Source organism: Poecilia mexicana, unplaced genomic scaffold (assembly GCF_051168715.1).
Source record: "Poecilia mexicana isolate PSO_F unplaced genomic scaffold, ASM5116871v1 scaffold_2, whole genome shotgun sequence".
NCBI lineage: Eukaryota > Metazoa > Chordata > Actinopteri > Cyprinodontiformes > Poeciliidae > Poecilia > Poecilia mexicana.
In genome coordinates, this window is record NW_028263371.1 from 51,962,214 (window position 1) to 51,989,407 (window position 27,194).

The window sequence follows — 27,194 nt, forward strand, 5'->3', positions numbered from 1 at the left end:
GACAGGGAACCTGTTACACTAATCTAACCTTGAAAAGATTAGATTAGTTTGTGTGTCCTGTTTTTTGTGTGTCCTGTTTTTGTATTGTTGAGAATGTATGTCTTGGGAAAAACTCTTTTTTGTTTAAATCTTTAGTTTTTCTTTTTTATTTTACACATTCTTGCTGGTGCAGATTGGACTTTCTAATATCTGCACCAGCTCCTTGTCTTAGTCCTTTGTGAACATAATGATGCCTTAGTTGTGATCTTGGTATCTTTTATTTCAAAGTGTCTCCTCCTGAAGTGAAGAAACCTTCTGCACCAGCACCAAAACCTTCATATCCTCCAAAGGTTACACCTCCTGCAGGTAGTTCAATTGGTTATTGCTGGCATTTATGAGTCAGCCATGTTTGTCTTGTATGTGCTTGTATAAGCTTAATGTTTTCTTGATCATGACTTGGGCATATTCCCAAATTATCTCCTTCAGAGGAGAAGAAACCTTCTGAGCCAGAACCAAAGTCGACACATCCTCCTCCTCCCCCTAAAGTTACTGCTCCTGCAGGTAGTGCTTCATTTATGTTTTTCTTGATGGCATCCATGAGTCAGCCATGTTTGTCTGTATGTCCAATTGTGTTGATGCCATCACTTAACCTGTTTGATGATGGCCAAGCTTAATGTTTTCTTGATCGTGGTGATCATGACATTCCCAAATTATCTCCTTCAGAGGAGAGGAAACCTTCTGCACCAGAACCAAAGCCTTCACCTCCTCCTCCTCCTAAAGTTACTCCTCCCATAGGTTGGTTGGTTCACGTGTTTCTTGCTGGCATTCATGAGTCAGCCATGTTTGTTTTCATGTCCCTGCCGTCTCTTAATTAATGTCCATGGATTATCATGTTTTAAGTTGTGCCAGTACATGATGTCCAAGATTAGTGTTTTCTAGATCATAATGGGTTGGTTTATTCCCAAATTATTTCCTCCAGAGGAGAAGAAACCTTCTGCACCAGAACCAAAGCCCTCACCTCCTCCTCCTTCTCCTCCTTCTCCTCCTAAAGTTACTCCTTCTACAGGTAGTCTAATTTCTTCATGTGTTCATTTTTCTTGCTGGCATTCATGAGTCAGCCATGTTTGTCTTCATGTCAATTTATGTTGATACCAGATACCGTCTCCTAACACGTGCTCTAATTGTCGAGTTTAAGTTGTGCCAGTTTGTGCTTTCCAAACGTTTTCTTAATGATGACTCGGGTGTATCCCCAAACTATCTCCTTCAGAGGAGAAGAAACCTTCTGCACCAGAACCAAAGCCCTCACCTCTTCCTCCTCCTAAAGTTACTCTTCCTCCAGGTAGTTCTTGGTCCATGTGTTTATTTTTCTTGCTGGCATTCATGAGTCAGCCATGTTTGTTTTCGTGACCATTTATGTTGAAACCATGTCTTAATATCCTCATGGATTATCATGTTTTGAGTTGTGCAGGAACGTGCTTTACAAGCTTAGTGTTTGCTTGATCATAATGGGTGTTTTCCCAAATTATCTACTCCAGAGGAGAAGAAACCAGAAGCAAAGCCTTCACTTCCTCCACCTCAGAAAGTTACTCCTACAGGTAGTCTAATTTCTTCTTGTGCTCATTTTCTTGCTGGCATTCATGAGTCAGCCATGTTTGTCTTTATGTCCATTTATGTTGATATCATCTCATATTATGTGCTCTAATTGTCGAGTTTAAGTTGTGCCAGTTTGTGCTTTCCAAAAGTTTTCTTAATGATGACTCGGGTGTATCCCCAAACTATCTCCTTCAGAGGAGAAGAAACCTTCTGCACCAGAACCAAAGCCCTCACCTCCTCCTCCTCCTAAAGTTACTCCTCCTGCAGGTAGTCTGATTTGTTGGTGTCTTTCTTCTTGTTGACATCATGAGTCAGCCATGTTTGTCTTTATATCCATTTATGTTGATACCATCTCTTAACATGTCTTTGGATTGTTAAGTTGTGCCAGTACAGGCTTTCCAGGCTTAATGTTTTCTTGATCATAATGGGTCTACTCCCAAATTATCTCCTTCAGTGGAGAAGAAACCTTCTGCACCAGAACCAAAGCCCTCACCTCCTGCTCCACCTAAAGTTACTCCTTCTCCAGGTAGTTTAATTTGTTCATGTGTTTCTTCTTGCTGACATCACGAGTCAGCCATGTTTGTCTTTATGTCCATTTATGTTGATATCATTTCTTAACATGTCTGCAGGTTGTCTTTTAAGTTGTGCCACTATGTGCTTTTCAAGCTTAGTTTGTTCTTGACCATGACTTGGGTGTTCCCAAATTATCTCCTTCAGAGAAGAAAGCAGCACCAGAACCAAAGCCTTCACCACCTGCTCCTCCTCCTCCTCAGAAGGTTACTCCTGCAGGTAGTCTGATTGGTTTATGTGTTCATCTTCTTTGCTGACCTTAAAGGTCATCCATGTTTGTCTTTATATAAGTTGGTGTTGACAGTGGCTCTTAACTTGTCGAGTATTTTTTCATGTTTTTGGTGGTTCCAGTATTTTCTTTACAATCTTAATGGTATTTTTATTATGATCTGGATGTAATCCCAAATTATCTCCCCCCAGAGGGGAAGAAACCATCACCAGAGCCAAAGCCCTCTGTTCCTCCTCAAAAAGTTTCTCCTCCTGCAGGTACTTTTTTTCTCTCTTAACATTTTATGTTGTCTGCTTTTTTCTGTGTCTGGTTCGTTTCTTGGTTGGAGGATAAACAAGACTCCTGTTTTTCTTTGTTTTCGTTGTATTTGTTGTCTTATCTTATGCAACTTTTCACTGCTTTTGCCAGTGTCCTTGTGGCCTTGCTATTGTCCTGGTCGTGATCTTGCATCTTATTTATTATTTCCTCCAGAGGAGAAGAAACCATCTGTATCTGAACCAGCAGCTCCGTCACCCAAAGTTGCTCCTCCTGCAGGTAGTTTATTCAGTCTTGGGTCTCTGAACTGTTTTCTTAACTCTTGATATGTCAGTTTTTGTAATGTGTTGTCACCTTTACATCTATTGTTATGTTGGTCTTTACGTTTTTTTGTGGTATCTTGTGCTCTCAAGTGTCTCCTCCAGAAGAAAAGAAACTGTCTCCAGTATCAAGAGAACAACCAGCAGAAAAAGTAGTTTCTCCAGAAGGTAGTTTCTTCTGTTTGTCATTCTTATCTCTGTTTCTCTTCATCCTAAGTCAAATCTGTTGGTCATAGCAGCAGTGACATCTTTAAGATTGTCTGTTTTATTCAGTTATTGTTTATTGAGTGGATCATTGTCAGTGATTTAATTGAGTTGGCGTTCTTGTAGCTCCAGTTGCACCAGTGGAGAAGAAACCTTCTGAGCCCGGAGTAAAGGCTGAACCTACCACCGTTTCTGAAAGAATTTCTCCTCCTGAAGGTAAAATTTCTTTTCTTCATCTTCCTTTATCTGTGTTTGACTTTTTCCTCCTTTGATTCTGAAAATGTCAATGTTTGATTTGTTTACCTTAATGTCTTTACTGTTTGATGTTGTCTGCACAACTTTTTTAGTCTTTCACATCTTAAATATCTGTTTTATGAGACCAATTTATGTAATAAGCAGTGCATTTATATTACAGCAAAAAAGGATGTTCAATGGACCAAATCTGAGATTGTTTTTGTCTTCCTCTGTCTTTGGCTTTAAATGTGGCTTTTGTTTGTACAGTGTTTGCTTATAATTGGTCTTGTTTAAATTTTTGCAGACAAGGAACCAGTTTCAGCTCCTGGACCAACTAAAGGTATAAAAAAGTGGATTTATCTTAACAGTAAAACCACTTAACTTGTTATTTTAAAGGTTTTACTCATAAACCTTTAAAAATAATCTTTTCAGTGTTGTTGTGATGTGTGATGTTTGTGTTGTAAAAATCAAATGTTTCATCCAAAGGATGTTTCTATGTGTTTAAATGTGAGTGTCATAAAAGATGTTTTTACTCCCTCAACCACAGTGCCAACTCTTAAGCAAAAGGGTAAAATTCCCATTGAGGAGGAGAAAACTACCGAGGTTCCTAAACTAAAGAGTAAAATGACCATAAAACCCAAAGAGAAAGAGCCAGAAATGGAGACCATTCAGTTGAAGAAGGTTCCGGTAAAATCTCCAGAGCCCGAGAAACGGGTTATAACTCATAAAGCAGAAATGATAAGACACCATGATCCAGAACTATCAGTGCGAGGACTTCATGATAGAGAAGAGCGGGAGATCATAACCCTTGGAAGAACTGAACGAGTCTTTATAGCAGAACAGGAAACAATTCAACTGAGTCAAATTGAGGAGACTGAAACAATTAAAATTGTCCAAACAACAGAGAAAGAAGGTTGGACAAGAACCACAAAACCCAAGAAAGAAGAGGAACCCGAGGTTCCCAGTGTAGATAAGAAGAAAATAAAGAAACTACCGAAGACAGAGGAGCAACAAGAATCTGTGAAACTAAAACCATTTGAAAAGCCTGGAAAGTTAGAACAAGAGCAAGAGCAGATCAAACTGAAACAGGTTCCAAGTAAGCCTAAAGAACTTGAAAAGGAAATTTCAAAGGATAAAACTGAAACGACAAAACAACGTGACACAGAACCGAGAGTCCAGAAACCTCAAGAGAGAGAAGATCGAGAGATAATCCCACATGGAAGACCTGAAAGAGTCTCCGTTCCTGCCGAGAAGCCATCTAAAGCTGGTCAAACAGAAAAACCTGAACAGCCAGAGGAAGACGAGAAATCTAAGTGGACCAGATCCACGAAGGCACCAAAGGAAGGAGACATGGAGCCAGATGTATCGAAGAAGAAAATCAAGAAATTACCAAAGAAAGATGAAGAACCGGAAGTTGTGACATTGAAACCTTTTGAAAAACCCACAAAACAAGAAGCATCGGAACAAGCAAAGACTAGAGATGAAGGTCGGGCAAAGACAGATACTGAGCGCTCTCCTTTTAAATTGGGTGAGATGTTGCTCAAAGATCAACCTACATCAGCTCTCAAAGACAAAGAAGACAAAGATGTTTCTTTGACAAGTTCTGACACAAGTCTAGATATTATCAAATCCCAACCAGAACCACCACAAAAGAAAAAGGTTGATCAAGTACCTAAGGATGAAGAAACTACAGCAGCAGATAAACCTAAAGTTAAACCTAAAGTGATTCCCAAACCAGAGGAAAAGGAAGAGCAGGTTGTGTTGAAGCCTTTCACCAAAGTCACTAAGCCAGAAAAAGTCCCTGATGAAGAGATAAAGAAGCCTGTAGACACAAAGGTTCCAGACAAGACAACCAAAGACATGAAAGATACAGAGAAACAGAAACCTGTGAAGAAGGAGGAACCGTCTGTTCCAGCCAAGAAACCAAGTCCTACAGGTCTTAAAGAGAAGATCTCACCTACTGAAGCAGAGAAGGTCCCAGCAAAACCATCCGATGTGTTAAAGAAAGATGTTGAACTCAAAAAGACTCCTTCTCCCACGGTCAGTACAGAGAAAGCAGAAGACAAAAAGCCCACAAAGCCTGTTGAGGAGCCGAAGAAGGCTGAGCTAAAAAAGACTCCACCGTCTAAAGTGGAGAAGCAGAAAGACGTGGAGAAAGTTCCAGCTGAGAGAAAGCCAAGTTCTGAAAAAGTCAAAGAGATCCCTAAAGCTGTTTCCCCCAAAGACTCAGTTGAAGCCATAACACTCAAAAAAGTTCCCAAGAAGCCATCAGAAGACAAGGTCTCAGAATCAGAAAAGCCTGATAAAGGTCGGATCCCCCTTTCAAAGGAGATTTCTCCTGGAGCTGTGCAAATGAAGAGGGTGACAACTCAGCCTGAGGAGGAGGTCTTTGAAAATGAGCCTGACGAAGGCGAGGTTGAGGAGGAATCCTGGGGCTGGGATCTTGTTCCCTCAGAGGACTGGCAAGGTGAAGAGGTGGATGGGGCCGTTGAGACTCCGGGTATGCCTGGTGCCAGACGAGGTGAGACGAGCGAACTCTTCCAGCTGATTCTGGAGCCCCTTCATCCCATCCCAGATCTCTCATCTAATCCTCATCACATCTTCTTTGATCACTTTATCCATTTTCTTCATCTCATGCTGATGAATTCATCTGTGTGTATGTCAGTTGTGTTGATCCATCATCCCATCTGCTGTATTGTTTCCATCTTTTCATTCATCATATCCAGTCTTCCCAATTGCAGAACAGATATTTGTCTGTTTGTCTTCGCTGCTGTGGATTTCACTTGTCTTTGTTGTCTAAGCAAATGTCCTTTCAATCATCTCATCATCTCATTATGTTTCCATTTCATCTTCCAGGTCTTTCAAGTGTCTGTTCATATGTGACGTCTCATATTCCCATGTTTGCTCTTGGAAATGTTTTCATGTTTTTTCCTTGGCGTCTGCTGGAACTGTACTCTCCAATAGGAGATCTAAGAGATGGTCTTAAAACTTGTCTTATTGTTTCTTGTTCAGATGGGAAACCAAGTGACGAGCCTCCGAAAGGCAGAGGCAGAGGATTTGGGGGTGAGGATTTTACTGATAAAAACCCCATTGGTGCAAAAAACAGCATGAGCTGATGTCTGGAGCAAATTGTCTTTGTTCCCTCTGCTATTGTTAACCAGTTTGGTGTTTTGTCTCAGTCATCGTGTCTAATCATTATCGCTTTCTGATGATAAGAAAAATGGCTGGAAATTAAACTTGCTTTTCTTCATATGCAAATCAGTCAGACAGGGAAAGATCTGCAGCACATACTTGTTAGGGTATTGACAGATGATGATTGATGATGAGCGACTGCTGGTGTTGACAGGTAAAATAATTTAAAATGAAAAAACTGCAATGAATCCAAAGTACTCTGTAGCTAAAGGTAAGTAAATGAGTGCATATTCAGGTGGACATTTTAAGATTTCCTTCATCTAGTGGCTTCACCTTTCATTTAAGGAAGACAATGCATGGAAATCAGCTGTTAGGTGAACTTCCTTTAATATTTTTTGCTATCTTTGTGCTTTGGTTGACCTGGTTCTGTCATTCTGTGTTTGGACTCTTCTCTAAATTCTGGTTGTCATAACTGATCCTGCTTCATCTTAAGTCTTAACAAGAACTTTTCTGTGTTCTTCTAACAGTAGGACTTTAAACCTACAACTTATTTTATGTCTGAAAAATGACTTTGTGTCAAATGTTTTGTCTTATTCTCTTTCGTATACCTGAAACTAATTAATTCTGCTTCATCGTAAGTCTTAACAAAACTTTTTGTGCTCTTCTAACAGCAGAACTTAAAACCTACAACACATTTTATGTCTGAAACATGACTTTGTGTGAAATGTTTTGCTTCGTTCTTCATCCACTCCAACACCTGAAACTAACTGATTAAGTTTTATTTCTGATTCTGCAGCAAGACAAACTCCCTCTCCTGGTGATGGTGGAAGGGGTCGGGGCATGAAACCCGGTGGAAAAGGTCCATCACCACCAGAGGAACCGTTTGCAGGCTTCAAGCTCAAACCTGTGGCTTTGAAGTTTGTGAAGAAGATTCAAGATATTGTGCTGCAGGAGGCTGAGTCCATCGGCTCCTCGGCCGTGTTTGAGTGTGAGGTCACACCCTCTACGGCCGTCACCTCCTGGATGAAGGATGACAGTAACCTGCGTGAGAGTCCCAAGCATAAGTTCACCTCTGATGGCAAAGATCGGAAGCTGCACATCATTGATGTCCAGCTGTCCGACACTGGAGAATACACCTGTGTGGCCAAGAATGCTGGAAAGGAGATTACCTGCACTGCTAAGCTCATAGTTGAAGGTAAGCTAAAACCTGTTCAGACTCGGGTAGCTTGAAGAACTTGCCCTCATTGCATTGGAAACACTTTCCTCTCTCCACAGAGCTCCCTGTAAAATGGCTGAAGGAATTGGAACCTGAGACCTCATGCATGAAAGGTCAACCAATGTACCTGATCTGTGAACTGAACAAAGAAAGAGACGTGGTGTGGAAGCGGAATGGAGAGCTTCTGAAGAAAAAGGCTGGAAAAGTGGCCATTAATGTGATCGGTATGCAGCACGCTGTGACCATCCAGAACGTCACTGATGAGGATGCAGGCCTCTACACCTGTGAAGTAGATGGTCAGGCAGATGTCAAAACCTCAACCACCGTCAAAGTGATTGGTGAGCAATCAGCAGCATGAAGGAATCTTCAGACACGAACACATCAACTGCAGACAATGTTGTTACCGAACTAATCAGACGATTTGTGTTTGCAGGTAATCTTCCATACACTAACATGACAGTTGTTGGAGAAATATATCATTTACTGTAGAAGGCTGGTGGTTAAAGTATTGGACAAAAAAAAAAACCTACATACAAACCAGCATGCAAAATCCAAGAGATTTCTGTCTTTATAATAAGATTGTAAAGAGACTGAAACCAGAAAAAGTAAAAAAATCTAATCAACCAATCACAAACCTCCAGTTCTTGGTACTCAAAGTTTTACTAGAAAGGTTGCTGCATACATTACCAGATCGTTGTTTCTCTCCATACAAATTGAATGTAGGTGAAATGTAAGAACCGTTTGGTATCCAAAGGAAGGAAAAGCAGCTTGTCTGCAAATGAAAGATAAATCTTGATCTAAACTAATCCCAGAAGCACTAAAATATAAAACATTGTATTTAACCATTCTTTGTAGTTTTAGAGACAAACATTTCCTCTGTGTTTCCTGAATTCAGTATTTGAAATTACAGGTCAAACAGGTTGCTAAACTTTCCAAGCAGAACTTTAATTTCTGTGAATAATTAGTGTTTTTTCAGGTTTTACACAACCAACCTGGACGTCGTCAGCATACCAAGGAATGGCAGTAATTATTCCAGATGATTTTAAAAACTGGACATACAAGACAAAAACAACTTATCCAACATGGTTATCTGAAACCCAATATGTTCAAGTCTCTGTAGTACATGTTTAAAATGTCTTTTTAAATGTGGGCGTTTTTAGGTATGACCTATCTTCCTATAAGGTGACCCTTCCCTTTGCAGAAATCATCAAAGACTGGCTGGTGAAGCCTCTGAGGGACCAGCATGTGAAACCAAAGTCCAAGGCCACATTCAAATGCGAGCTGTTCAAAGACACTCCCAACTGGAAATGGTACAAAGGCGAGAACGAACTCGCTCCTTCTGACAAAGTTGAGATCGACAAAGATGGAAAGGACATGAAGCTCACCATCAACAACTGCCAACCTGACGACGTGTCAGATTACACCATCGAGGTTGAAAATCGAAGATACACAGCCAAACTCACACTGGGAGGTTTGTTCATGGAATCAACATTCGAACAGTTTAAAAGTTGTGAATGAACGGTTTTGTTGAACATTTAAAAACTTCTACATCTTCAGAGCGTGAAGCTGAGGTCCTGAAGCCTCTTGCCAGTGTTGAGGTGGTTGAGAAGGAGGAAGCTCACTTCGATACTGAAATATCTGAGCATGATGTTCCTGGTGAATGGAAACTCAGAGGCCAGGTGTTGACCAGGTCTCCGGTACGTTATTTGAAAAAGGTTATGTTGTTGCTTTCAATAAAAAGCTCTCCAGGATTTTTGATGTACCTACTTTATTTTCTCAGACATGTGACATTAAAGCAGAGGCCGGAAAGCGCTTCCTTACGCTGAAGAACGTGCAGCTGGATCAGGCTGGAGAAGTGTCGTACCAGGCTCTGAACGCTGTCACCAGTGCCATGCTCACCGTTAAAGGTACAAACCCGTCTCAGACACACTGACTCGGTTTGTCTATGTTTGTTTCAAGTCCCTGCATCTATTTGTCTTGTGGAATGGAGGCACTGCTGGAAAACCGTCTGTGTTTTGCTTTTGTCAATAATGGCTAAATTATTCGCATCTCCCAGAGATCGAAATGGGCTTTGTTGAAACGCTGAAGGATGTGTCTGTGCCCGAAAAGAAACAGGCTAAGTTTGAATGCACCATCACTAAGGATATACCAAAGGTCATGTGGTTTAAGGGGGTGGAAATCATCACCCCTAGCCCCAAATATGAAATAATTGATGATGGGAAGAAACACATGCTGATTGTAAACAGCTGTGAGTTTGATGATGAGTCTCAGTATTCGATAGAGGTATTGGACAAAAGGTCAACGGCTCAGCTGACGGTGGAAGGTAAGAACGGCCATGCTTCGTGTCTCCTCTGTGTGCTCATTCCATGTTTGTGGCTTCAAAGTGTTGGATGGCATCAAACGCTCCTGTCTGTGTGCACTGACCTGCTGTATTCCAGGCATGAGGCTCAAATTTGTGCAGCAACTTAAGGACCAAACGATCAAAGAAGGTAACTCGGTGCGCTTTGATATCGAGTTGACTCACGAGAACGTGCCGGTGGTTTGGTACCGAAACGAAGTCAAACTCCACGTGAGTCGAACGGTGCTCATGCACGTGGAAGGAAGGAGACACACTCTAGAAATGAGGAGTTTGAGTCTAGATGATACCTGCCAGATAAAGGCAGAAGCCAAGGGAATTTACTCCTCAGCCAAACTGACAGTCATAGGTAACAGCATGCTCTCCTTTACCGGGTTTTCTCTCACTGCCTTTTATGTTACTGTTTATCAGATATGAGATACACAAGTCTGTTTTGAGTGATTGATGTGTAAATATGAAATTTTCTCGCAGGAAACAAAATTTATAATAATGACAAAATCCAAAATCTTTAAAATATTATCAAATAAGTGTTCCGTTAACTAACACGATAAAAAGGTGTTAACAAACTGTTCAATATGCTCGTCAGAGGGAGACGCCATCTTCCTGGTGAAGCTGCGGGATTACACCGCCACCGAGAAAGACGAGGTGTCGCTGGACTGCGAGCTCAGCAAAGACGTTCCTGTGGTCTGGTATCACAATGAGAAGGAAGTCGTTAACTCCAAGCTGGTGGTCATGAAGTCAGAAGGCACCCGCAGGTCTCTGGTCCTGAAGAAAGTGGCGCAAAACGATCAAGGAAAATACGTATGTGACTGTGGAACAGACAAAACATCAGCCAACATAATGATTGAAGGTAAAGGAGGAGCTGCTTTCTGCTCTGATTCATTAAAGAGAAAGAGCATGATCTGATATTTCAATAAGAATATCTTTACAAACCATTATAGTTAATATTTTCTGTTGTATTTTAGACACATGATCTAAAATCTGTGAAAACACAGCAAAAAATAATTGGAAATGATTCATATTAATATGTTTAACCCTAAGTACCTGTATCCAGGAAAAACAATAACAAATAATTCTAATTATAGAGAAAATGATAAAATATATCTAATTTCAGGATAAGTATTTTTATTTTTACAGTTTTCTTCTGTTTGCATCAATATTTCTAGTTCTTGTTTAGTTTATAGCAAAGTTTTTGCTGTGTTGTCACTCACTACTTTTTATACTCCTTTTTTACTGTCGCTGGTTTTTGGCTCATCCAGATGTTTTGCAATACTAGCTGGTAATTACACAGGTGTTGCATTTGTAAATGCGTAATATAAGGTAATTGTAAGTTAAATTTCTTATAGCTACTTTTATTTTTACAAACCATTAATAAATATGCTATGAAAAGACTGACTTCTAAATTAAAGATGCAACAAGCACATCACTATAAAAAAATAAAAATTTAGAAAAAACTGAACAAACTAAATTAGCAACCTCTCCTTCCTGTTTTATTTAGTTTTCTCTGTAACTTTCCTCCCTATCAGCACGTGACGTTAAGGTTGTGCGGCCGATCTACGGCGTGGAGCTGTTTGATGGCGAGACGGCTCGTTTCGAGGTTGAGATCTCTGAGGACGACGTCCACGGCCAGTGGAAGCTGAACGGAGAAGCTCTCAATCCTTCCTCTGTGAGCATCACTGCCGTTTCATCGCCTCGGATGTTTTAAAATCTCCCAGATCCCGTCTTGACCTCAGTTAAACCCTTTTCATTTGACAGGATGTGGACATCATTGAGGAAGGAGGCAAACACACCCTGATCCTGTACAACTGTAAGGTGTCCATGACCGGAGAGGTGTCTTACTCTGCTGCCAATGCCAAATGCTCCGCCAACTTGAAGGTCAAAGGTAAAATAAACTCACATGTTTTTCTGATCCACCTTATCTGTTCCATTTTCCATGACCTAAAAACAAAACCTTTACTCAAACATTGACTCATTGACTCTCTGCGTGTTCCCGCAGAACTTCCTCTGAACTTCCTGACCCCCCTGAGCGACGTTCAGGTGTATGAGAAGGATGAGGCCCGGTTCGAGTTGGAGGTGTCGAGACCTCCAAAGAGCTTCCGCTGGCTCAAAGGCTCCCAGGAGCTGACAGGCGACGACAAGTACGAGATGATTCAGGAGGGCAATATGTACGTTCTGGTGATCCGATCGGCGGCGTTTGACGATGAGGCCAAGTACATGTTTGAGGCAGAGGACAAGAGGACCGCCGGCAAACTCGTTATTCAGGGTAATCGTGACATGTTGGACCATTTAACTAATTTTTGGGGAATAGATTGTGTGGTTTTGACTACATATCACTGAAGTCAAAGTGACACAAACACAAATATTATTTTTAAGATAAAAATCATGACCCGCTAAATAAATCTATTTAGTGTTCAACTTTTGGCTTTTTTAGAAATAAAATTATGAACATCCCACTAATAAACAGTTGCTATTTTCTTTTCAGGTATTCGCCTGGAGTTTGTCAAGCCCATTAAGGACGTAACAGTGAAAGAGAGAGAAACTGCAGAGTTCAGCGTTGAATTGTCTCATGAAAACATCTCGGTGGTTTGGTACAAAAACGACGTCCGGCTGCTTCCCAGTAAGGTGGTCCATATGTCGGATCACGGGAAAGTCCACACTCTGGCCTTCAAGGAGGTGACGATCGACGACACCTCTATGATCAAGGTGGAGGGCATGGACAAGAGCATGACAGCCATGCTCACTGTCGTCGGTCAGTGTCACAAAAATACATTTTCCCATCTTTGATTCAATGGAAATGACTAATTTAAATGCGTTTCACTTTTTGTGTGTGTGCAGAGGGTGACTTGTACTTCACCACCAAGCTGCAGAACTACACTGCTGTGGAGAAGGACGAGGTGAAGCTGGTCTGTGAACTTAGCAAGGCTGTTGCTGATGTGAAATGGTTTAAGGACGGGAAGGAGATCACTCCGTCCAAGAACATCGCCATCACCACGGACGGAAAGAAGAGAATCCTGATGGTCCGGAAGGCAGAGAAGGCCAACATCGGAGAGTATACCTGCGACTGTGGCTCAGACAAAACCACAGCAACCCTCAACATTGAAGGTAGCACTCAAAGTCTATAAATTATCAACTTTAAATGAATTTCTAATAAAAGTGTGTCTGAAAACTAGATATTTTGCTAAGAAAAATACAAATGGAGTAAGTGTAGGCTTATTGATAATATTTCAAAAAATCCCTGCATCTTTCAAAGATGATCCTAAATGTTTAATCAGTCATTTTTAGGTTGCCACCTCATAGTAGTTGAGTTAAATTAGCCTATTGGAGAACTTTCTGCTTAAGTTGCTGAAAGGAGAAAATGTCCTTACTGTGATTCTAAGAGACAGCAATGGTTTAACGAGAGTCTCTCCATGGGTGCAGCTCTTTGGGATGTTCACATCTGCAGGGGTCAGCAAAACTAGTTTTATTTTTTAAAACCAGGGGTCTTAAAAAATAAAACAGAAGAAGCATTGAAAGTCAAGTAGAAGCCAGGTGTTTGAGTAAAAAAACTTGAGAGGTAAAGACTTCTGGGATTTGATCTTAGTTATAAATACAACACATTAAAAAAAAACCTTGGGACAAAATTACAGAGGTATATAGATTTTAAAACCTATAAAAACTGTTTACTGTGTAACAGTTTCAAAATATGCTATTGCCTTCTCTATAACGGTTTGCTGCTCTCTCTACAGAGCGCGATATCAAGGTTGTCCGTCCCCTGTACAGCGTGGAGGTCACTGAGACAGAGACAGCCAGGTTTGAGACTGAGATTTCCGAGGAGGACGTCCACGGAAACTGGAAACTGAAGGGAGAAGCTCTGCACCAGTCTGCGGTAAGACTTCCAGGAACTGAGCGGCCTTCCCTGGGTTTTTGCAGATAAAGTCTCTGAATCTGTTTGTTCTTTTCCTTCAGGACGTGGAGATTAAAGAGGAAGGAACCAAACACATGCTGATCCTCTATAATGTTCATATGGACATGGCCGGAGCTGTTGACTTCTCTGCAGCCAACGCCAAATCCAATGCTCAGCTCAGAGTCAAAGGTCAGACATTGTTTTTCCATGTTTTACAGCTGCTTGATAACAGCAGCTCCTTCATTAATTTTAGTGATCAAGATCCTTTACCGTTATTCACTTCCTGCAAGTTTAAATAAAATATATGAGGTGATTCATGTCGTCTGTGACATGCCTCATGGTTTCAGTCCTCAGCCAATCAGAGCTTGGGGTTATTTTCAGCCTCAGAGTTTATCTCTCTGAAACTAACTGTCCTGCTCTCTGACTGGCTTTTGCTTTGTCCTGTTGTCCTGCTTCTCTCCTCTTCAGCTCGCTCCATCACGCTGATGCGTCCACTGAAGGATGTGACAGTGACAGCTGGAGAGACGGCTACCTTCGAGTGTGAGCTCTCATATGAAGGCATCGAAGTGGAGTGGTTCGTTGGAGGACAGAAGATGGAAGCCAGCGACCGGGTCAGTTATAGCCTCTTATTACTCATTATGGACAGAACTAGAGTAAACTAGAGTAGTTTATTTCATTCATTTTATTTCATACAGTTCAAAATAAATATGTCACATGTTGACATGAGCAAAAGTATTAAATTAAAAGGAGTAAAAGGAGGAAAAACATCTACCCCTTCTCTCAAAACATCCGTTTATTAAAACAATTTACTGAAACATATGTTCCAGAGATTAGACCAACATTTCTACACAAAGAACTAGAAGGTTAAAAACTCAGCTAAGTGTTACAAGAACATTAGAAAAGATTTTTACAATGTTTAGTTTTTAATTTTACAAAACAAAAGTGAAAAGTTTCTAAAGTTTTTTAAAATTAGCATGGCTTCAGTGTATCATCTTATTTAGTTTACTGTAAGATTTTCACAGAATATTTTAGTATCATCTTTTTTTCCTTTTTTCTGAAGAAAAGTACATTTTAAAATGAAAAATATAAGAAACAATAATAACAGAATCATAGCCATACATACTTTATTTTAAAAATTACCAATTTTGTTTGAGGACTATGGCAAGTAGCTTTCAAAAAGTACAATTTATTGTCTTATAAAAGTTGTTTTTTGTTGATTATAATAAGAAAAATAACTTATTTTATTTGTCTAGCCAGTTTAAGCTACATATTCCCTTCAGCTGTATTTAGTTAAATGTCCCACAAAGTTGACCTTTTACAGCTGAGTTAAAAATAAAATAAGATAACAGAGCAGCTACTCTTATCTTCAGCCCTCCAACGGTCCCAACAGCTTTATCTGCACAGGGACTCAGTTTAATCACAGCACACAGACGACATCACTGGAGGAATTCATTAGGTACCTAAAACCAAATCGTTTCCTTTATCCAGAGTACAAACAGCAACTGGAAACAAAAACATAAAATAATATATATATTAAATTAAGAAATGTGAAAGTATATGATGCCTTTTTGTCAGAAGTTCTAAAGTAATGTTGAATATGACAAAAAATATATTTTAAGTGTTTACTAAAGAAATGTAATAAATGAAAGAAATCTTGGTATTGCTTAGCACGTATTGGAAACATTAAGTTCTTTTAACCTCCTTCATTTATTGCTGTGGGATTGAGCTGCATTCATTTTAAATCTGTAAAGGAAGCATAGTCAATCAGATGAAAATTGAAGGAAAATGAATTACAGTGTTCATGTTGAACCTGCATCTTTTATTTACTAAGCACCAAACAGGACTGTGAACTCTACTGATCCTGTGAGCTGCAACAAGGTGAGCTATCAATAAATCAGAGTTTTCTGGGTCTGCAGGTAAAACCTCGGGTGGCAGGTAGAGTTCACACTCTGACTGTCCGAGATGTGAAGCTGTCAGAGGCCGGGGAGGTCAAAGTGACTGCCAAGGACTTCCTGACTCAAGCTCAGCTCTTTGTTGGAGGTAAAACACTCAAACATACAGGAGACAGTGAACACACTAAACATGTTCAGACATCACCTGATCAAATGGTTTGGGTTTAGAGCCACCAGTAGAGTTCACAAAGCCTCTGGAAGACCAGACGGTGGAGGAAGAGGCCACCGCCACCCTGGAGTGTGAAGTCTCAAGAGAGAACGCCGAGGTGCGCTGGTTCAGGGAGGGTCAGGAGATCAGAAAGACCAAGAAGTATGACACCATCGCTGACGGTCGCAAGAGAGCACTTATCATCCATGACTGCTCTCCAGATGATGCCAAAATGTACACATGTGATGCTAAAGAGTTCAAAACTTCCTGCTTCCTGGAGGTTACACGTAAGGAGGAGCTTTAATTTCAATCTTTTCAGTCACAAATTGTTCTTGGCTTCAGAATAAGGAATAAAGATGGTTGGATGAGATTTGTTAGCAAAAGAAGAAGTAAAATGTTGGAATAAATGAAAGTTTGTCTTTGTATCCACAGCTCCTTATGTGGAGTTTACAAAACCACTACAGGATGTGGAAGTCAGAGAGAAAGAATCAGCCAGGTTTGAATGTGAAGTGTCCCGCGAGTCTGCCAAGGTAAGATGCTCAATCTATTCAAGTCCTGTTAAAAAGAGTTTATTCTTTAAAAAAATGCATTTTGGTCAAATTTGAAGTGATGTTCACATCCTTGTTTTGGTTTAAGGTTCGCTGGTTTAAGGACGGCAGCGAGATCAGGAAGGGAAAGAAGTATGAAATCATTGCTAAAGGAGTGCAGAGGATCCTCATCATCCACAAGTCAGTGTTTGACGATGAGGCAGAGTACGAATGTGATGCCAGAACCTTCAAGACGTCTGGCATGCTCACTGTCATCGGTAAGGACCACTGGGGCATTTAAAACTGGTCTGGCTTCATATTATGTAAACCTTGTTGTCTTAATTTGACATAAACTGAAAGCTCCAAATTCATTAGTTTACTCTGTGTGTTAAAACAGAGCCAGAGTGGCAAAGTAAAAACATGAATTCATAACTCTGTTGCTCTGTGTTTGCTCAGAGGAAGCAGCCACATTCACCAAGAACCTGTCCAATGTGGAGGGAACGGAGACAGACAGCGTTAAGATGATCTGTGAAGTTTCCAAGGCCAATGCTGAGGTTACCTGGTTCAGAGGAGATGAAGAACTGCCAGAAGGCGGACGCTACGATCAGATCATGGACGGTCGCAGGAGGATCTTGATCATCCAGGACCTGAGGATGGAAGATGCTGGAGAGTACAACTGCAGACTGAGCCCGACTGTCAGAACATCTGCCACCCTGAAACTCAATGGTAAAAAAGGAGATGAGATCATTTAACATTTAGTGGCCTTAAGCTCTTTACCCTTATCCTGTCCTTTCTGTCTTCATTTCTTCTTCTGCTCTGAAGAACTGGCAGCGGAGTTCATCTCTCGCCCTCAGAACCAGGACGTGGTAGAGGGTGAGCAGGCTGAGTTCTCCTGCACCGTGTCCAAAGAGACCTATGAGGTGAAGTGGTTCAGAGGTGAACAAGAGATCCAAGCTGGAGACAAATACACAATCATCAGTGAAGGAAAGAGAAGGGCTCTGATTGTGAAAAAATGTGACCTGAAGGATGAGGGTGGCTATGTTGCTCACATCGGCAGCGTCAAAGCTTCTGCTGATCTCTGTGTCATAGGTAAGATTTTCATTGTCTTCTTAGCATCTGGTTTTCATGACCTTCTAGTTGGTATTAACTGGTTCCTGTCCTACTGCAGAAAAACTGAGGATCGTTACACCAATTAAAGACACAGAGGTGAAGGAGGGAAGCGAGATTGTGTTTAACTGTGAGACCAATACTGAGGGAGGCAAGGCCAAGTGGCTGAAGAATGAGGAGACCATTTTTGAAAGCAGCAAGTACATGATGGTTCAGAGAGACAACGTCTTCTCTCTGAGGATCAAAGATGCCCAGAAGGCCGATGAGGCCACCTACACTATCTCTCTGACTAACAACAGGGGAGAACAAGCCAAGTGCTCTGCCAGCGCTAAAGTTGCAGGTAAAAACATTTTTAATTGTGTCATCTCTGTTGGTCTTCTTCATGAAAAGTTGATTCTGTAATCATCCATTAACGTTCACAGAGGAAAAACTCAAATTCCTGGAGCCCATTGAAGACATTGAGACTCAGGAGAAAAAGACCATCAGCTTTGTTTGCAAAGTGAACCGGTCTGAGGTGACCGTAAGATGGATGAAGGCCGGCCAGGAGGTGACCCTCAGCAAACGCATCGTCTACAGAGCCGATGGACTCAAACACACCCTGACTATCAAAGACTGCGCCATGGAAGATGAGGGCGAGTACACTGCCATGGTTGGAGATGACAAGTGTGCTGCTGAGCTGATCATCAGCGAGGCGCCAACTGACTTCACAGGACAGCTCAGAGATCAGACTATTACTGAGTTTGAGGATGCAGAGTTCACTTGCAAGCTGAGCAAGGAGAAGGCTGCTGTCAAGTGGTACAAGAATGGACGAGAGATCCGAGAAGGACCGAGGTATCTTTCCTACTTTGCAAGCCATGATATGTAAACAGAGCAGCAGTCAAACTCAGCAGATCCTAAGCTCTGCCTGAGCTGCAACAGTACAAGCCAGGTTTTTAATTATTTTTATGCAAACCTTTCCATGTTATTTTTGCAGATATCATATGGAAAAAGAAGGCAAAACATGCAGATTGATCATCAAGGTGTGCAGACCAGATGATGAGTGTGAATATGCCTGTGGTGTGGATGAGAGAAGGACCAGAGCCAGGCTCTTTGTAGAAGGTCAGCTTCCTGATTCTGTATCTAGTCACAGAAACTCAGAGAAACTGTCTAATACTCACTATGGATCTGCCTTTATTTCCTGAAGAGACCCCAGTGGAGATCATCAGACCACCACAGGACATGTTTGAACCTCCAGGCTCAGATGTTGTATTCGAGGTGGAGCTCAACAAGGACAGAGTGGAGGTTAAGTGGATGAGAAACAACATGATCATCGTGCAGGGTGACAAGTACCAGATGATCAGTGAGGGGAAGATCCACAGGTTACAAGTCTGTGAGATCAGACCCAGAGACCAAGGAGAGTACCGCATTGTGGCCAAAGACAAGGATGCCCGGGCCAAACTGGAGCTGGCAGGTAAGTCCAGCCTGACAAAACCTTAAGACATTTCTGGAAAAACATGGCATTAATCCATTTTAAATTATATCAACGTAAAACAATGTATTCTTTAAGACAGAGGTATTAATATCACTTCCCAAATGTCTTACATGTTTGGATTTTTTTCTGGTTCAACGTTCCTGAATCCAACAACTTCAAAATATTTTAATCTGGAATTACTCAAAGCTTTGCACTCCTCAAAAGTGAGTTGAAAGATAAAATGGAAAATAAAATATGTTCTAACTATTTTATTACCTCTGCAGCTGTTCCAAAGATCAAGACCACTGACCAGAATCTGGTGACGGACGCTGGAAAACCCTTCGTCATGACGGTTCCTTATGATGCCTACCCTCGTGCTGATGCAGAGTGGTTCTTTGATGGCAAAAGCTTACCTGTTCAAAACATTGATACGTCGCTTGACAAAACCGAGTACCGTCTTAAGAGCCCTACCAAGGAGGACCAGGGTCGGTACAGAGTGGTAATCAAAAACAAACATGGTGAGGGTGAAGCTTTCATCAACCTGGATGTGGTTGGTAAGTCTGCGGAGAGGAGGCAAGATAATCTGCAGACTGGGGCTATAGGATTTCTAAGTGTTTTTTTGTGATTTTCAGATGTCCCTGGACCTATTAAGAACCTAAGAGTGGTCGACACTGCTGATGGTGAGGTCAGCTTAGCCTGGGAGGAGCCCGAGAGTGATGGTGGCAGCAAGATTATTGCTTATGTGGTAGAACGACGCGATGTAAAGCGAAAGACCTGGACTCTTGCTACAGACCGGGCTGATACTCCAGAGTACTGTGTCAGTGGTCTCCAGAAGGACTCCCTGTACCTGTTCAGAGTCTGTGCTCGTAACAGAGTTGGCCCCGGTCCCATTGTTGCAACTGACGATGCAGTTCAGGCCAAGAACAAGTTTGGTAAGCAAACACTAACAGTTCCTCAACTGCTTTTACAATCTCCACAGTTTATAAGAAACTTTTTCTTCTATTTGTTGCCAATCTCCAGATGTTCCAGATGCTCCAGAAAATGTTGGCATTGGTGTGGTGAACAAGTTTGGAGCCACTGTCAACTGGGAGCCTCCTAAGTTTGATGGGGGCTCAGAGATCACTGCATACGTGATTGAGCTCCGTGACAGAACCTCTGTGAAATGGGAGGCGGCCCTGGTGTGTGGAGCCAGTGATCGATCGGCTACTCTGAATGACGTAGTGGAGCACAAGGAGTACATCTTCAGAGTCCGAGCTGAAAACAAGGCCGGAATTGGACGGCCTAGTGCTGCAACCAACCCAGTCAAGATCATGGATCCCATTGGTGGGTGGAAGTCAGCTGCTCAAATGTTTGGTTCATTTCTGTTCTGTCATGTATGGGAATGAAAAAAATTATTTTTGTCATAACAAAGTTTGGTACAAACAAAATCATTCAACACATTGCCTGAAAATACGATGTTAGCTTAAGAAAATCAATGAACTGCATTATTTTCTTCAAATAAGACATCAGTTGTGAAGAATTTAGCATCCTGTCAGGGTAGGGTTAGGGTTATACTAAGAAATATTCTATGTCCTGCAGAGAGGCCAAGTCCACCTCTGAACCTGAACTACAGTGACCAAATCAACACCGCTGTCACTCTGACCTGGGAAACCCCGTTAAGCAACGGTGGCAGCATGATCACCGGGTACATTATCGAGAAATGTGATGAGGGCTCAGACAAGTGGTTACGCTGCAACGCCAGACTGTGTCCTGACCTCTCCTACCGGGTACAGAGCTTCCCAAAAACTCACTCAAGCTTTACCAAATAATCCTGTTTATCTCCCCAGTGATCTCATATTTAGCTGTGAAAATTCATAGACTCTGTGTGGTTTAACACAGGTTTCTGGACTGAAGCCTGGTCAGAAGTACCTGTACAGAGTGTGTGCTGAGAATGCTGCTGGTGTCTCAGATCCAACAGAGCAGCTGGGACCACTGCTTGCCGACGACCCACATGGTGAGACTCAGTTGGCTAGTTTTTCTCTAAAATTGTAAATGTCAAATTCTCCACTGAACCACAAACTGCTATAGTAATTATTGCTATTGATATTTTGAGTCAAACTCTTCCAAGTGTCAATGAAGAAAACATTTTTCCTTCCACAGTTGGTCCAACCTTTGATCTAAGCGGCTTTAGGAATGGCCTGGAAGTTATTGCCCCTCAGCCTCTCACCATCAGGGTCCCCATTACCGGATACCCCACTCCCACAGCAAAGTGGAACTTTGGAGAAAAGGAGCTGACCACAGCAGAGGAGCGTGTCTCCATGGTAACAAAGCCAACGTTTACAGAGCTGACAATCTCTCCAAGTGTCCGTCCTGATAAAGGCACATACACCCTGCACCTGGAGAATGATGTCACATCCGTCTCTGGAGAGATTGAGGTCAATGTCATCGGTAAGTTCAGCCCTTATGTGTTCATATACTGTGTTTTTGAAGGAGTACTGAAATGTTTTTCTCAAACCCTGTTTCTTTTTACTTTCCCAGCATGTCCAAGTGCACCCAAAGACTTTAAGGTAGCTGAAGTAACTCGGCACCATGTCCACCTGATGTGGGAGCCACCAGAACACGATGGAGGAAGTCCAGTTACCCACTATCAGATAGAAAAGAGAGAGGTTTCCCGCAAGACCTGGGCCAAGGTACATCTGAGAAGAGTATCTGATATTATTATGAGAGTTAAAATCGATGGATTAATTGATGGATTAATGCACAATATAACATTTTCTCCAGGTTGCTACTGGTGTCATGGATCTGGAGCACACAGTAACAGATGTGATTGAGGGAAAAGAATATCTGTTTAGCGTTATTGCCTGCAACAAGTGTGGACCTGGAGAACCAGCCTACATAGATGAGCCCGTAAACGTCTCCTCACCTGCTAGTAAGTATGATCTCTGCGCAAAGGAAAAACTTTCAACATTAGGTCTAATTCTTTAGGTCTAATTCTTGCAAATGCATGTCACTCACACATTCTTACATTTGATCAAAATCTGTTTTTCTTCTAGCTATTCCTGATCCTCCTGAGAACCTTAAATGGCGTGACAAGAGTGGCAAGAGCATCTTCCTTTCCTGGGAACCTCCAAAATATGACGGTGGTGCTCCGGTTAAAGGTTACGTGGTTGATAAGTGTCAACGTGGGACAGACAAGTGGGAACCCTGTGGTGACCCCATTCCTGAACTCAAGTAAAATTAAACTTCTTAATTGCAAGTGTCATCAATCTGATCTGGGTAACAGGGTATAATTTAAGATGTTTTTGTGACCACAGGTTCCAGGTGACAGGGCTGATCGAGGGCCAGTGGTACGCCTACAGAATCAGAGCAGTGAACAAGTTGGGAGCCAGCAGACCCTGCAGGGCCACCGATGAGATTCAGGCTGTAGATGCTCGAGGTGCGGCGGTTTGTTCATCATGCTGATTCTGCTAAATGGGATTATTAAACACAAACAGGAGACAGAAAATCATCCCACAGTTTTAAACATTTTTATAATTTTTCAAAGCACAGATTATATTATAAAAAAAAAAACAACTGACTTGACTATATTCTTTAAAAAACTTATACAGAACCTCCAGAGATCCAGCTGGATGTGAAGCTGCTGGCAGGCCTGACTGCCAGAGCAGGCACCAAGATTGAGCTTCCTGCAGACGTCAAAGGACAGCCTGATCCTCGTGTAAAATGGACCAAGGCTGACTTGGTCCTACGGGCTGATGACCGTATAACCATTGAGACCCAGCCGGGACACTCCAAAGTTTCCATAGGCAACACCACCAGAGAAGACACGGCCACTTACATCATAGAGGCGGTCAACATCTGTGGACGCGCCACTGCCACCATTGATGTCAACATCCTAGGTACAATCTTCAAAACTTAACCAACTGAGTTATTTCTGTGAGGGTTACTCCTCTAAGGAAAAACTGAGAAATGGTTTCTCATTTCTGGTCAAATAGTTAATGACAGCCTTTCCTCTAGGCATCTGTTGCTACAATCCATTAGCATGCCACCACTCATTGGGGTCAATGACTGAATGTAGTCCGAATCTCTTTGGGGTCTTCTGGGCTTGATAAGCGTTATTACATGCCATTTACCATTTGTTTTTCAACTCAGATAAACCAGGCCCTCCAGCTGCCTTTGATATCTCAGAGATCACCAACGAGTCCTGCGTTTTAGCCTGGAACCCTCCCAGAGACGATGGTGGCTCACCCATCGCCAACTACATTGTTGAAGCTCGTCAGACAGACAAAGAGGAGTGGGTCAAATTGTCAGCCACTGTGAAGGACACCACCTTCAAGGCCTGCAAGCTTATTGCTATGAAGGAGTACATCTTCAGGGTCAGTGCAGAGAATCAGTATGGCATTGGGATTCCTACAGAGCACACACCAATCATTGCTAAGTACTCTTTTGGTAAGTTGTCTCATAGCTCAACCCATCACTCAACAAACTGAAGATGTGACTCCTGAATTTTTGTATAAATCATTTTTCTATCCAACTATTTCAGATCCACCTGGTCCTCCAACCAGAGTCACTCCTTCTGACATTGCCAAGGATGCAGTGACACTGACCTGGTTTGAGCCAGATGAGGACGGTGGCAGCCCCATCACAGGATACTGGATCGAGAAGTTTGATCAAGAGAGCGACAAGTGGATACGATGCAACAAACTGCCCATAAAGGACACAACTTTCAGGTATTTAGCTCAGTGATGAGATTTCCAAAGTACTGAGAAGTATTAATCAGAAGAATTTTTTTAATACTACTAATCTCTTTGGTTCCAGGGTAAAAGGACTTCCCACCAAGAAGAAGTACAGCTTCCGTGTTTTGGCAGAGAATCTGGCTGGACCTGGAAAACCAAGTGCAGAGACAGATCCTGTGCTTATTAAAGATCCCATTGGTATGTCACAAGTCTATCAACATCATTAATCTGTTACTTTTGAGGGTTTAAATTGTATTACGGTTCATTATCTTTGCATTTGTAAAATGGATTTTCTAAGATTCATAATAAATACAAGAAAACCTTCCAAAGTCAGGGTTGGGGTTCAGTTGCTACTAACAGTCAGCAATATAACAGTTAGCAAATGATGCTTGTTAAAGGACTTCCAACTAGAGGTGCTCAGATAACGTAGTAATTCATAACCAATTCATTTCCAATTTCCAGACAAATTGAATTCACCTTAAATAAACAAAGTAATGTGAAAATCATAAAACACTGAACTCTTTGTTAGATCCTCCATGGGCACCCGGAAAACCTGTTGTCAGGGAAGTTGGCAAGACCACTGCCTTGTTAGCGTGGACACGACCGGAGCACGACGGCGGGGCAAAGATTGAAGGTTACATCATCGAGTTCCAGAAGACTGGAAGCGAGGAATGGATCCGTATTGCAGAGGACGTTCCTCAGACAGAGCACCAGCTGCAGGGTCTGATGGAGAAGCAGGAGTACTCATTCAGAGTTAAAGCTGTCAATAAGGCGGGCGAGAGTGAACCCAGTGAACCCAGTGACCCCGTGGTCTGCAAGGAGAGACTCTGTAAGTTCTGCTCAGACACTGGCAGCAGGGGATTCTCTATGGAAAGGAATTACATCCTGGACTAACATTCTGTGTTTTCCATTTGCAGACCCTCCATCTGCTCCTCAGTGGCTGGAAGTCGCCAACATCACCAAGATCAGCGCTGATCTGAAATGGCAGGCTCCAAGCAGTGATGGAGGTTCACCCATCACAAACTATGTGGTGGAAAAGAGGGATGTGAGGCGGAAGGCCTGGCAGACTGTTGACACCACCATCAAGGAGCTCAAATACTCAGTGACTCCTCTGAATGAAGGATCCCTCTACGTGTTCAGAGTTGCTGCTGAAAATGCCGTTGGAATGGGAGAGTTCTGCGAGCTGGAGGATGCAGTTCTCGCCAAGGACACATTCAGTAAGATTCATGAATATTAATTACCCTCAGTTACCTGTTCTTCACTTTTTTCCTAATATAACTCATTATGTGTTTTTTATTTGCAAAATATCACACTAATATACTGATGTTCCTTAGAAAATATTAAAACAAAGCCAGTTCAGGAAAAACTTTTTTTTCAACAATTTAAAACTCCATTGCCTTTTTACAGCAACTCCTGGACCTCCATACGCCCTAACAGTGATGGAAGTCACTAAGAGACATGTGGAGCTCAAGTGGGAACCTCCAAAGAGCAATGGTGGAAGACCCATAACCAAGTAAAATGACTCTCAAATATAGCACTTAGTTAAACGACTTAAGGATAACATTCTATTTAAATAAGGACTGACAAGTGTATTACTTGAGGCTAAGCAGGATTTTTTGTTTTCTTCACAGGTATGTGATTGAAAAGAAAGAAAAGGTTGGAACTCGATGGCTGAAGTGCTGCAAGACTCCAGATAAACAGACACAGTTCAAGGTGACAGATGTTGATGAAGGATCAGAGGTGCAGTTCCAGGTCAGAGCTGAGAATGAGGCCGGAGTGGGAGACCCGAGTGAGCCCACTGTCATCCTCACCATCGAGGATCCAACAAGTAAGAAACCTTCAGGTTCTAATTACAACAAACCATACAGTCAAGCCCACTATTATGACTGAATCATTTTCAGAATATTGTTTTTTTCTAAAACTTAAAAATGATAAAGGATTTGTTCAGGGAACAGGGGAGAGAGATGTCCTTCATGGAATATTTTCAATTTAACACTCAATTAAATTTCCTCCAACTAATTATCTTTGAACCGAAAGGAACACATTTAAATTCTGTTTTAAACATTGCATAATTTCTGCCCAGGTCCTCCATCTCCTCCTCTGGAAGTGGCCATTGTTGATGCCAGCAGGGAACACATCAATGTCACCTGGAAACCACCAGCCAAAGATGGCGGCTGCCCAATAACTGGATACCATGTTGAGGTGGCAGAGGCTCGTCCAGAACTCAAGTGGCTGAGGGTCAATGCCCGGCCCATTAAAGAGCTGAAGTTTAGGATTGATGATGGAATCAAACCAGAGAAAAAGTATGTGATTAGAGTTCGTGCCATCAACTCTATTGGTGTAAGCGATCCCTCTGAAATCTCCGACAAAGTTGCCACCAAAGATCCTGACTGTAAGTATTGACAAACTTTTCATTTTAAAGCGTTACAGAAGACAGAATGAATCCTCAATAATTAACATGTCTTCTGGCCTGCAGGTGCTCCAACCTTGGATCTGGATGGACAGGATGTGATTGTGGTTGAAGGTGAGAAGCTGCACCTGAACATCCCCTACAAAGCTATCCCAACTCCCAAGATGGTTTGGCAGAAAGACACAGTAGAGTGTAAAGCAGACGACCGGCTCTCCATGACCGTTGAGATGAACAGCGCTCACCTGGAGATGCTGAAGTGCCAGCGTGCCGACGCTGGTGCCTACACCATCACTCTGGAGAACAGTCTGGGCACTGCTACTGGCACCATCAATGTCAAAGTTATCGGTATGATACCCCACCTCACAGCATACACCAGTCCAATCATTATCAACATGTCTTCTGTGATTTCATATTAGCAAAACAATTATTTTTATTGAAACAAACTTCCAAGCTTTAAATACATTTAGAAAGCCAGTCAGGTCCATTGTCTCAGTCATTTTTTCTGGCCTCCTGAACCTCGCAGGGCTCCCTGGTCAGTGTAAAGACATCACCTCCAGTGACGTCACTAAGAATTCCTGCAAGATCAGCTGGGAAGCTCCAGAAGACGATGGAGGCACACCCATAGTCAGCTACACTCTGGAGCGCCGAGAAGCATCCAAGAAAACCTACATGCCCATCATGTCAGGGGAAAATGTCCTCACCTACAACACGAAAGACCTTTATATCAACTGTGAGTACTACTTCAGAGTGAAGGCTGTCAACAAGGTCGGAGCAGGAGAATATTTGGAGCTACGCAACCCGGTTCTCACCGAGGAAATCAAACGTAAGTTCTGGTTTTTAATAAATGTCAACAGATTTTTAAAAATTTGGATGACAGTTTGGGATTTTATATTTATACCTGTGTTTATGGTGACCTA

At 42.0% G+C, this 27,194-nt stretch overlaps 1 protein-coding gene across 1 annotated transcript in view; it reads left to right on the forward strand.

The window, feature by feature from the left end:
- Window positions 1–27,194, forward strand: part of LOC106928839 (titin-like) — a 155,360-nt gene that overhangs the window by 55,531 nt on the left and 72,635 nt on the right. The window contains exons 72-132 of the mRNA XM_088002850.1: window positions 268–345; window positions 466–540; window positions 703–774; window positions 1,247–1,318; window positions 1,768–1,839; window positions 2,027–2,098; window positions 2,290–2,361; window positions 2,563–2,628; window positions 2,843–2,905; window positions 3,040–3,114; window positions 3,277–3,366; window positions 3,689–3,724; window positions 3,932–5,905; window positions 6,397–6,447; window positions 7,313–7,711; window positions 7,792–8,070; window positions 8,934–9,203; window positions 9,290–9,429; window positions 9,513–9,639; window positions 9,789–10,055; window positions 10,171–10,437; window positions 10,675–10,938; window positions 11,615–11,754; window positions 11,844–11,970; window positions 12,085–12,351; window positions 12,571–12,837; window positions 12,924–13,190; window positions 13,814–13,953; window positions 14,034–14,160; window positions 14,440–14,582; window positions 15,888–16,011; window positions 16,092–16,358; window positions 16,504–16,601; window positions 16,708–16,876; window positions 17,055–17,324; window positions 17,421–17,687; window positions 17,767–18,045; window positions 18,128–18,536; window positions 18,679–18,803; window positions 18,889–19,155; window positions 19,440–19,709; window positions 19,788–20,087; window positions 20,176–20,478; window positions 20,734–20,921; window positions 21,034–21,148; window positions 21,295–21,582; window positions 21,673–21,824; window positions 21,916–22,063; window positions 22,188–22,365; window positions 22,449–22,570; window positions 22,743–23,030; window positions 23,284–23,580; window positions 23,675–23,861; window positions 23,950–24,065; window positions 24,397–24,696; window positions 24,785–25,084; window positions 25,275–25,380; window positions 25,499–25,695; window positions 25,951–26,259; window positions 26,344–26,622; window positions 26,801–27,100. Coding sequence (XP_087858976.1) covers window positions 268–345; window positions 466–540; window positions 703–774; window positions 1,247–1,318; window positions 1,768–1,839; window positions 2,027–2,098; window positions 2,290–2,361; window positions 2,563–2,628; window positions 2,843–2,905; window positions 3,040–3,114; window positions 3,277–3,366; window positions 3,689–3,724; window positions 3,932–5,905; window positions 6,397–6,447; window positions 7,313–7,711; window positions 7,792–8,070; window positions 8,934–9,203; window positions 9,290–9,429; window positions 9,513–9,639; window positions 9,789–10,055; window positions 10,171–10,437; window positions 10,675–10,938; window positions 11,615–11,754; window positions 11,844–11,970; window positions 12,085–12,351; window positions 12,571–12,837; window positions 12,924–13,190; window positions 13,814–13,953; window positions 14,034–14,160; window positions 14,440–14,582; window positions 15,888–16,011; window positions 16,092–16,358; window positions 16,504–16,601; window positions 16,708–16,876; window positions 17,055–17,324; window positions 17,421–17,687; window positions 17,767–18,045; window positions 18,128–18,536; window positions 18,679–18,803; window positions 18,889–19,155; window positions 19,440–19,709; window positions 19,788–20,087; window positions 20,176–20,478; window positions 20,734–20,921; window positions 21,034–21,148; window positions 21,295–21,582; window positions 21,673–21,824; window positions 21,916–22,063; window positions 22,188–22,365; window positions 22,449–22,570; window positions 22,743–23,030; window positions 23,284–23,580; window positions 23,675–23,861; window positions 23,950–24,065; window positions 24,397–24,696; window positions 24,785–25,084; window positions 25,275–25,380; window positions 25,499–25,695; window positions 25,951–26,259; window positions 26,344–26,622; window positions 26,801–27,100 — 13,377 coding nt within the window. The remainder of the gene's footprint in view (window positions 1–267; window positions 346–465; window positions 541–702; window positions 775–1,246; window positions 1,319–1,767; window positions 1,840–2,026; window positions 2,099–2,289; window positions 2,362–2,562; window positions 2,629–2,842; window positions 2,906–3,039; window positions 3,115–3,276; window positions 3,367–3,688; window positions 3,725–3,931; window positions 5,906–6,396; window positions 6,448–7,312; window positions 7,712–7,791; window positions 8,071–8,933; window positions 9,204–9,289; window positions 9,430–9,512; window positions 9,640–9,788; window positions 10,056–10,170; window positions 10,438–10,674; window positions 10,939–11,614; window positions 11,755–11,843; window positions 11,971–12,084; window positions 12,352–12,570; window positions 12,838–12,923; window positions 13,191–13,813; window positions 13,954–14,033; window positions 14,161–14,439; window positions 14,583–15,887; window positions 16,012–16,091; window positions 16,359–16,503; window positions 16,602–16,707; window positions 16,877–17,054; window positions 17,325–17,420; window positions 17,688–17,766; window positions 18,046–18,127; window positions 18,537–18,678; window positions 18,804–18,888; window positions 19,156–19,439; window positions 19,710–19,787; window positions 20,088–20,175; window positions 20,479–20,733; window positions 20,922–21,033; window positions 21,149–21,294; window positions 21,583–21,672; window positions 21,825–21,915; window positions 22,064–22,187; window positions 22,366–22,448; window positions 22,571–22,742; window positions 23,031–23,283; window positions 23,581–23,674; window positions 23,862–23,949; window positions 24,066–24,396; window positions 24,697–24,784; window positions 25,085–25,274; window positions 25,381–25,498; window positions 25,696–25,950; window positions 26,260–26,343; window positions 26,623–26,800; window positions 27,101–27,194) is intronic.